We start from the raw sequence: 9,497 nt of genomic DNA on the forward strand, positions 1-9,497 counted from the left end.
CATGGAAACGGCCCCGGGGCTGCGCTGGGACCGCCCCGGTATCGACTGGGAGCGACTGGGAGCGACTGGGAGCGACCTCGGGCTGCCCTTGGACTGCGGGGATGGGGGGGACCCAGTGACACCAGTGCGGCTGCATCGGTGACACCAGTACAACCAGTACAACCAGTACAACCAGTGCCAGGGACCCCACTGCCACCAGTACATCTGCACCAGGGACACCAGTGTAGCCAGGCACCAGTATAGCCAGTGCCAGGGACACCAGTACAACCAGTACAACCAGTGCCAGGGACACCAGTACAACCAGTACAACCAGTGCCAGTAACACCAGCGCAACGAGTACAACCAGTGCCAGGGACCCCAGTACAACCAGTGCCAGTGACACCAGTGCAACCAGCACAACCAGTGCCAGGGACCCCAGTACAACCAGTACAACCAGTGCCAGTAACACCAGCGCAACGAGTACAACCAGTGCCAGGGACCCCAGTACAACCAGTGCCAGTGACACCAGTGCAACCAGCACAACCAGTGCCAGGGACCCCAGTACAACCAGCACAACCAGTGCCAGGGACCCCAGTATAACCAGTACAACCAGTGCCAGTGACACCAGTGCAACCAGCACAACCAGTGCCAGGGACCTCAGTACAACCAGTACAACCAGTGCCAGGGACCCCAGTGCAACCAGTGCCACCAGTACGGGCAGGGCAGCCAGCGCTGGTGTCCCCGGTTCCCGCGGGATGGGGGTGATGGGGGGGTGATGGGGGGGTCGGGGGGGGTCTGGGGTCACGTGGTGCCGGGTCCGGTATAAAGACCTGGGCCAGAACCGGGAGCGGGACAAAGCCCGGAGCTGGATCGGAGCCGAACCGGAGCGAGGCCCAGAACCGGGACTGGAACTGGATCAGGGACCGGAGCCGCTGCAAGACCCGGAGCCGGATCAACCAGAACCGGATCAGAGCCGGACCCGGGGCAAAGGCTGGAGCTGGATTGAGGACCGGGACCGCGGCGGGGAGCAGGAGGGCTCGGGGGGGCCCCGCCATGAGCGGGGGGGCCCCGCGGGGGTCCCCCCTCGGGCACGGCTCGTACCGCCGGGGGCCGCGGCCCGGGGGAGGCCCAGGGGGGGCTCGGGGGGGGCCGGTGCCACCGGGGAAGCTGCAGCTGCTCGAGCGCTTCTTCACCCCCCCGGGGCCCCCCCCCGGGGACCCTCCTTCATCCCCTTCCCCCTCCTCCTCCTCCTCATCCTCGTCCTCTGGGGGGGGCGAAGGCCGCAGGGACCCATTGGGGTCACTTGTGCCCCCCCCCCCGAGCCCCGGCCCCCCCCCTGCGCCTGGGGCTGAGCCGCAGCCACGAGCGGCTACACCCCGGGGACCCCCTCGGGGGTCTCGGTGACCCCCCCCGGTCCCTTCGGGGTCCCCCCCGCCCTTACAGCCCCCCCCGCCGCCGGGGGCCGACCCACCTCCGCCTCCCGGGGGGGCTCTGGCAGTCCCATGGGGACATCGCGGGGGGCTCGGAGGACCCCCCCAAAGGTGTCCCCCACCCTCACAGCCCCCCCACGGCTGCGGGGAGTCGGAGCTCGGGGGTGCGGGGGGGGCTGCGGCTGGGCCAGAGCCGCAGCCAGGAGGGGTTGGGGGGCCCGGGGGGGGTGGGAGGAGCGCGGGGGGGCCCCCCCAGGCGCTGGCGCTCGCTGGAGGCCGTGGGGGGGCGCCGGGGGGGTCCCCGCTTCTCCCGGTTCTTGGATGAACTGACCCGGCGGGTGCTGAGCCCCGCGCGGCTCCGGGCCCTGGGGTGGCCCCCGCGGGGGGGGGTGCCGGGGGGGGGCGTCGAGGAGGAAGAGGAGGAGGAGGAGGAGGAAGAGGAAGAAGAGGAAGATGTGGAGCAGGTAAGGGGGGAGTGTCACCTTTGGGAGGTGGGGTGTCCATTTGGGGGTGTCCATCTGGGGGGGGGGGTCCTTTTGGGGGCGGGCACCCAAAGGCCCGGTATCCCCCTGCCCTGCCCCCCCCTCCCTCCCGCAGGAGCCGGGGGCAGCCGGAGGCTCCGGGAGACCGAGGGGGTGAGTGTGTGCGTGTATGGGGGGGGGGGGGGCAATTTTCGGGGGGTCCCTTGGGGGGTATTGGGGGGTCCCAGTGACAGTTCGAGGGGGGGGGCCCTGGAAAAGGTTGAGGGGGCGCAAGGGAGGTTTTGGGGGTCCCGGGGCTGGTTTTGGGCGTCGTGTGACTGTTTTGGGGGGTCCGGGTCAGTTTTTGGGGGGTCCCGGGTCAGTTTTGGTGGGGGTCCTGGGTCAGTTTTGGGGGTCCCGGGTCAGTTTTGGGGGTCCCGGAGCCGGTTTGGGGGGCTCCAGGGCTGTTTTTGGGGGGTCCCGGCTCAGTTTTGGGGGGTCCCGGTTCGCTTTTGGGGGTCGCGAGGCCGGTTTTGGGGGTCCCAGGTCGGTTTTTGGGGAGTCCCAGGGCTGTTTTGGGGGGTTCCTGGGGGGTTTTGGGGCTCCACATCCGCTCCAACCCTCCCCCCCCCAGCACCCCCCCGCCGCGCGCGGAGCTTGAGGCGCTCCGGGAGCAGATTGACAGGTGAGGGGCGGGGCCGGGACAGGCCGAGGGGCGGGGCTTGGAGGGGGACACACCCCATGTGGGCGGGGCCACGTCAAAGTGGGCGGGGCCTCGACCCTCCCCTACTTTGGCCGTTCATTGCTCCCAGTGCTCCCAGTGCCCCTTCCCAGTGCTCCCACCGGGCTCCCAGCGCTCCCAGTGCCCGCTCCCAGTGCTCCCAGTGCTCCCACCAGGCTCCCAGTGCCCCTTCCCAGTGCTCCCTCCCAGTGCTCCCATCGGGCTCCTAGCGCTCCCAGTGCCCCTTCCCAGTGCTCCCAGTGCTCCCAGTGCCCCTTCCCAGTGCTCCCAGTGCTCCCAGTGCCCCTTCCCGGTGCTCCCGGTGCTCCCAGTGCTCCCAGTGCTCCCTCCCAGTGCCCCCTCCCAGTGCTCCCACCGGGCTCCCAGCTCTCCCAGTGCCCCTTCCCAGTGCTCCCGGTGCTCCCAGTGCTCCCACCAGGCTCCCAGTGCCCCTTCCCAGTGCCCCTTCCCAGTGCTCCCACCAGGCTCCCAGCTCTCCCAGTGCCCCTTCCCAGTGCTCCCGGTGCTCCCAGTGCCCTCTCCCAGTGCTCCCAGTGCTCCCACCAGGCTCCCAGTGCCCCTTCCCAGTGCCCCTTCCCAGTGCTCCCGGTGCTCCCAGTGCCCCCTCCCGGTGCTCCCAGTTGGGTCCCCGCAGGCTCCAGGACGATTACGCCAATTCCCAGCGGCTCAACCGCCTCCTGGAGGAGCGAGTGCGGGGCCTGGTGAGGGCGGGGGGGGGTTTTTGGGGGACCCTAAGCAATGGGGGGGGCGCCCAAGGGGTCTTCCAGGGGCCTGGGGGGGGTCCCAGAGGGGTCCTGCTGTTCTGGGGGGGGGTCCGGTGGGTCCCGGGGGGAGCCGGGTGTTCCAAAGGGGAATAGGGAGGGGGTCTGAGAGGGATCCGGGTGCTCGGGGGGGTCCCGGAGGGGTCCCGAGCAGGGGGTTCGGGTGCTCGGGGGTCCCTGGGGGGTCCCTGGGGGGGTTGGGTGCTCGAGGGGGGTCCCGGGGGTTCCGGGGGGGTTGGGTGCTCGGGGGTCCCGGGGGTTCCCGGGGGAGGTTGGGTGCTCAGGGGTCCCGGGGGGGTCCCGGGGGGGTTGGGTGCTCAAGGGGGGTCCCGGGGGTTCCGGGGGGGTTGGGTGCTCGGGGGGGGTCGCGGGGGGGTCCCGGGGGGGGCCCGGGGGGGGGTTGGGTGCTCGGGGGTCCCAGGCCTGGCTGCAGACGCAGGCGCTGGTGCTGGAGCGGGCGGCGCTGAGCCGGCACGTGGCCGAGGTGCTGCAGCGGGTGCTGGAAACCCCCCCCGGGGCTGAGCCCCACAACCGGCACCCGGTGAGTGGGGGGGGCACTGGGGGGGAGGACCCCATGGGGGTCCATGGGGGGGAGGAGGCCATATAGGGTGACTGTATGGGGGGGGGGTGACCCTATGGGGGGTGACCCCTTGTGACCTCGTGACCTCGTGTCCCCCCAGGTGCCTGCGTGGGGCCGGGTGGAGGCCGATGAGGATGAGGAAGGGCCCCTTCTGCCCCCCCCCGCCTTCAGGGACCCACCGGGGGGGGCCCTGCCCTGAGCCCCCCCCTCCCCAACCTACCAATAAAGCACCGAGACACCCCCCCCCCACCCCCACTGCGGCTGAGTCCTTTGGGGGTCCCCGGGGGGGGGTCCTGGGTTGGCCTGGAAATGAGCATCAGCCCCCCCCAAACCCCCTCAGGGACCCAAAAACTGCCCAAAGCCCCCCCAAAACTGCCCCAGACCCCCCCCAACTGCCCCAGAGACTCCAAAACATCCCCCAGACCCCCTCAGGGACACAAAAACTGCCTCAAACCCCCCCAAACCTGCCCCCAGAACCCCCTTTGACCCACCACAGGGACCCCCAAGGAGCCCTTTCTGGCCCCCCCCCCCCCCAGCCTCATTTCAGGGCCCCCCCAATCACAGCCCTGGGGCTCCATCGGCCACCAACCACCTTTATTGGCACAAGGAGGGGTCCCCCAGCCGCGGCCCCGCCGGGGGGTCAGTGGGGGGGGCCGGGGGGGTGGGGGGGTCAGTCGGGGGGGCAGACCCGGCTGGCGATGTCGTCCAGCAGCCAGTCGATGCCGGGCAGGAGGTTGTGGCCGGTGAAGGCCGAGCAGCCCTGGATGCACCAGTGGTGGCTGCGGATGGAGTCCAGCTCCAGGGCCTGGGGGGGCGCAGACACACACGCTCCATAGGGGTCCAGGGGGCTGGGGGGGACCCCAGAACCTGCAGCACCCCCTGACCCCAGCGGGAACACAAAGAGCCCCCACCCCAGGTGGATGGATGGGACCCCAACATTCCCCACCCCATAGGGATCATTGGGGGGGATCCCAACATCCCCCATCCCAGAGGGACACAGAGGGATGGGGGGGACCCCAATATCCCCATCCACAGCGGTGCCTTTGGGGGTGGGGACCCCAACATTCTCCACCCCAAAGGGACCATTGGGGGGAACCCCAACATCCACCACCACAAAGGGACCATTGGGGGGAACCCCAACATCCCCCACCACAAAGGGACCATTGGGGGGGACCCCAACATCCCCCATCCCAGAGGGACACAGACGGATGGGGGGGACCCCAATATCCCCCTCCACAGCGGTAGCTTTGGGGGTGGGGACCCCAACATTCCCCATCACATAGGGACATAGGGGTATAAAGGGGACCCCAACATCCCCCCCTACAAAGGGACCATTGGGGGGGCCCCAGCATTCCCCACCCCATAGGGACATAGGGGTATAGAGGGGACCCCAACATCCCCCACTACAGAGTTACCATGGAGGGGGACCCCAACATCCCCCACCCCAGAGGGACACCGGGGTACAGAGTGGACCCCCCCAACACCCAGCACCCCGCCTCCTCCCCACCCCAAACCAACCCTTGGTGGGGGGACCCCCCCCCACGGCCACCCCATCCCTGGGGTCCCCCCCTCGCACCTCGCGGATGGCGCTGGCCGGGAGCGCCCCGGGCAGGTCCTGCTTGTTGGCGAAGACGAGGAGGGTGGCCCCGGCCAAGCGCTGGGGATGAGGCAGCGTCAGCGTCACCCCAAGCCCGTGCCCCCCCCCTCCCCCCAACGTGGGTGCCCCCCCCCCCCGGCACCTCCTCGCGCAGGAGCCCGCGCAGCTCGTGGGCGCAGAGCTGCAGGCGCTGCCGGTCGCCGCTGTCCACCACCCAGACCAGCCCGTCCGTGCTCTCGAAGTAGTTGCGCCAATAGGAGCGGAGCGAGCTCTGGCCCCCCACGTCCCACACGTTCAGCTTGAAGCTGGGGGGGGGACGACACAGCAAAGGGGTCACCAGCGTGGCCGATGGCACAGCCGATGCGGTGGTCGTGGTTGGCCACCAACACGGCAGCCGAAACAGGCACTGTCATGGGTCACTGTCACTCTCAATCCGGACACCACCACGTGGTGGTCATTGGCCACCAATAGGGTTGGCATCATCACGGGCCCCCATCCCAGCCGGTGTGGCCACCACGGCTGTGACAGTGGCCACCGCGGTGAGCTGCAAGACCAGCACCACTGTGAGCAGCACGGCCACGGCGCGGCTGCCATTTGCCATTGTGGCCAGCCCCATGGCTGACACCTGCACCATGCTCAACGTGGCCACCACCAGCAGCAATGCGGCCACCAGCAGCACCACAGCCATGGTGGCCACCGCCATGGCCAACATGACCCGTATGATTCTCTATGTCCCCATGGTTCTCATGTCTCCATTCACCCTACATGACCCCATGACCCCCATGTCCCCATAACCCCCAGGTAGTCCATGATCCCCCATGCCCCCCATCTCCCCCCCATGACCCCATGTCCCCCCCATCCCCCCAATGACCCCCATGTCCCTCCATGACCCCCCCATGTCCCCATGCCCTCCTATGTCCCCCATGTGCTCATAACGCCCATGTCCCCATCTCCTCCCCATCCCCCCAATGCCCCCCATGTCCCTCCATGACCCCCCCATGTCCCTATGCCCCCCTGTCCCCCATGTGCTCATAACCCCCACGTAGTCCGTAATCCCCCATGTCCCCAATGCCCCCCATGTCCCCCACCCCCCCAACGCCCCCCATGTCCCCCCACCCTCCCAACACCCCCCATGTCCCCCCACCCTCCCAACGCCCCCCATGTCCCCCCACCCTCCCAACGCCCCCCATGTCCCCCCACCCCCCCAACGCCCCCCATGTCCCCGGGACCCACCCGCGATGCTCGAGGGTCTTGATGTTGAAGCCCAGGGTGGGGGCGGTCCCGGTCACGTCCTCCCCATTGAACCGCTTCAGCAGCGTCGTCTTCCCCGCGTTGTCCAATCCGCTGCGAGGGGCGGGGCAATGTGGCCACGCCCACCCGGACCCGCCCTTCACACCTCTGAGCCCCCCCACGATTGGCTCCGCCCACCAGCACAAACCACGCCCATTCATACGGGCCCCGCCCCATACACAGTCCTTCCCCTCCTCATTGGCCACGCCCCCGGCTTAGCCCCGCCCCTCAACCTGACCGCCTACTTGGCCCCGCCCCCGGGTTAGCCCCACTGTCTTCCCTCAGCCCCGCCCCTGTTCCCTCAGCCCCCCCTCCCCGTAGCCCCGCCCCTCTCCCCTTAGCCCCGCCCATCTCCCCTTAGCCCCTCCCTTCTTATCTTAGCCCCTCCCTTCTTATCTTAGCCCCGCCCCTCTCCCCTTAGCCTCTCCCCTTAGCCCCTCCATTCTTACCTTAGCCCCTCCCTCTCTGCTTAGCCCCGCCCCTCTCCCCTAGCCCCTCCCTCTTCCCTAAGCCCCTCCCTCTCCCCTTAGCCCCGCCCCTCTCCCCTTGCCCCTCCCTCTTCCCTTAGCCCCTCCCTCTCGCCTTAGCCCCCCCTCTCCCCTTAGCCCCTCCCTCTCCCCTTAGCCCCGCCCCTTCCTTAGCCCCACCCCTTCCCTTAGCCCCGCCCCTTCCCTTAGCCCCTCCCTCTTCCCTTAGCCCCGCCCCTCCGCAATGGCTCTGCCCCATCTCATACCCGCATTCCCCCCCCACCAGGCCCTGCAGCCCCCCCCGCCCCAGGCCCCGCCCCCCGTCCAGGCCCCTCCCCCCGGCCCCGCCCACAGCACGAGCAGCCGCAGCTCCCGCTCCTTCTCCCGCATCTTCTTCAGGATCGTCAGCAGCCCCATGGCCGCCGCGCGCGCCGCCGACAGGCCCCGCCCCCACAAGCCCCGCCCCGCCTTCCTCTCATTGGCCCGCCATACCGCCAAACCCCGCCCCTTCCCTTCCGCCGCCGCTCAGCTTCCGGGGCGTGCGCCGGCAGCGCTCAGCGCCCCCTGCAGGGCAGGAGGACCCCGGGGGGGGGGGTGGGTGGTCTTGTGTGTTTCCCCCCTCCCCGCCCCGCCATGGCCGCCTTCCTCCTCCTCCTCCTCCTCCTCCTCCTCGTGCTGCCGCCGCCGACCCCGGCGCTGCCCGAAGGCCCCGGCTGCCACCTGCGCTGTGAGTACCGGACCCCAACCCCCCCCGGGACACCCCAATTCCCGTCCGGGACCCCCCAACCCGGACGCTCCCAAACACCCCCCCCCGGGACCCCCTAAAACCTCCCCGGGACCCCCAAATCCCCCCCCAGTGCCTCCAAACCCCCATGGGAACCCCAACTCCCCCCGGGACCCCCCACCCCCGGGGACTGCTGTACTTGGGTGCCCCCCCCAAAGCTCCCCAGGATTTTTGGGTATCCCCCCCCAAGGGCTCCAGGCTTTGGGTTCCCCCTGCCCCCCGGGTTCTGCGGTTCCCCCCCCCCCCCCGGTTTTTGGGTCCCAGGTGTGGGGTGCCCGCAGGGGTGCCGCTGGTGCCGGGGGTCCCGGGGTGCCGGGGGGGGGCTGCGGGCGCCTGCGTGGGGCACTGCGAGTCCAGCGCCGTCCCCTCCCCCGGCGCCGTGCTGGCCGCCAGCCGACACCTCCAGACCTCCAGGGGGCGCTGCTGCACCATGGCCCGCGCGCACAAGGTGGGCGGGGCTTGACGGGGAAGGGGGGCGGGGCCTGGCGGGGGGGCACGTTGGGGGATGTCAGGGCACGAATGAGGGGGGTTGGAGCATGTGGCGGCATGTGCGGGCGCGTGTTGGGGCACCTGAACGTGTGTCAGAGCGTGTTGGTGCACATTGAAGCGTGTCATAATATCTTGGTGTACGTTGAAGTGTGCCATAGCATGCTAGTGTAGAGTGAAACGTGTCAGAGCATGTTGGTGCATGTTGGTGTGTGTCACTGTATGTGGTTGTATGTCGCTGTATGTCGCTGTATGTTGGTACATGTTGGTATATCTTGGTGCATATTGCTGTATGGATGTTACTGGTGTATGCTGTTGTATGTTGGGGCATGTATGTTGCTGTATGTTGCTGTATGTCGGTGCATGTTGCTGTATGTGGCTGTATGTCGGTGCATGTTGCTGTATGTGGCTGTATGTCGGTGCATGTTGCTGTATGTGGCTGTATGTCGGTGCATGTTGCTGTATATGCCTGTATGTCGCTGTATGTTGCTGTATGTTGGTGCATGTCGCTGCATACTGCTGTATGTCGGTGTATGTCGCTGCATGTCGGTGTATGTTGCTGTACGTCGGTCCATGTCAGTGCATGTTGCTGTATGTCGCTGTATATCGGTGCATGACGCTGTATGTCGATGCATGTCAGGGGGGTCCCGGGACACGCACGCGGGGCCGCGCTGTGGCCGTGCCCAGCCCCGGCCCTGCCCCCTCACTCCCCCCCGCCCCCCCCAGGTCCGGGTGACCCTGCGCTGCCCCGGGGGCTCCCGCCGCCGCCTCCAGACGGTGTCAGCCCGGTCCTGCCGCTGCGATATGTGCCGCCTGTCCCGGTACTGACCCCGCGGGGCACCGGCACCCCCCGATCGCCATTAAACGACGCTGCAGCACGGACCGCGGCTCCGGGTGCTGGGGGCGGGCACCGGGGGGGG

General features: G+C 69.1%; 3 protein-coding genes across 3 annotated transcripts; 2 read left to right on the forward strand and 1 right to left on the reverse strand.

Annotated features, from left to right (window-relative positions):
* Position 1: 1 nt before the first annotated feature.
* Positions 2 to 4,203, forward strand: LOC115603479 (basic salivary proline-rich protein 1-like). Its single transcript, XM_030475385.2, has 8 exons — positions 2 to 38; positions 808 to 1,067; positions 1,112 to 1,873; positions 2,007 to 2,044; positions 2,505 to 2,555; positions 3,247 to 3,313; positions 3,807 to 3,914; positions 4,054 to 4,203. Exons 1-8 carry the CDS (start codon positions 2 to 4, stop codon positions 4,150 to 4,152), a joined length of 1,422 nt encoding a protein of 473 aa, XP_030331245.1. The 3' UTR covers positions 4,153 to 4,203.
* Positions 4,204 to 4,517: 314 nt separating this feature from the next.
* Positions 4,518 to 7,781, reverse strand: ARL2 (ADP ribosylation factor like GTPase 2). Its single transcript, XM_030475456.2, has 5 exons — positions 7,660 to 7,781; positions 6,784 to 6,894; positions 5,693 to 5,855; positions 5,530 to 5,610; positions 4,518 to 4,758 (listed from the first exon to the last, which is right to left on the reverse strand). Exons 1-5 carry the CDS (start codon positions 7,722 to 7,724, stop codon positions 4,624 to 4,626), a joined length of 555 nt encoding a protein of 184 aa, XP_030331316.1. The 5' UTR covers positions 7,725 to 7,781; the 3' UTR covers positions 4,518 to 4,623.
* Positions 7,782 to 7,863: 82 nt separating this feature from the next.
* GPHA2 (glycoprotein hormone subunit alpha 2) lies at positions 7,864 to 9,459 on the forward strand. The gene is made up of 3 exons (XM_030475458.2): positions 7,864 to 8,034; positions 8,373 to 8,539; positions 9,304 to 9,459. Exons 1-3 carry the CDS (start codon positions 7,941 to 7,943, stop codon positions 9,403 to 9,405), a joined length of 363 nt encoding a protein of 120 aa, XP_030331318.1. The 5' UTR covers positions 7,864 to 7,940; the 3' UTR covers positions 9,406 to 9,459.
* The last annotated feature ends 38 nt before the right edge of the window (positions 9,460 to 9,497 follow it).

The sequence above is a fragment of the Strigops habroptila genome, unplaced genomic scaffold (genome assembly GCF_004027225.2).
Source record: "Strigops habroptila isolate Jane unplaced genomic scaffold, bStrHab1.2.pri NW_022045636.1_ctg1, whole genome shotgun sequence".
Classification (NCBI taxonomy): domain Eukaryota; kingdom Metazoa; phylum Chordata; class Aves; order Psittaciformes; family Psittacidae; genus Strigops; species Strigops habroptila.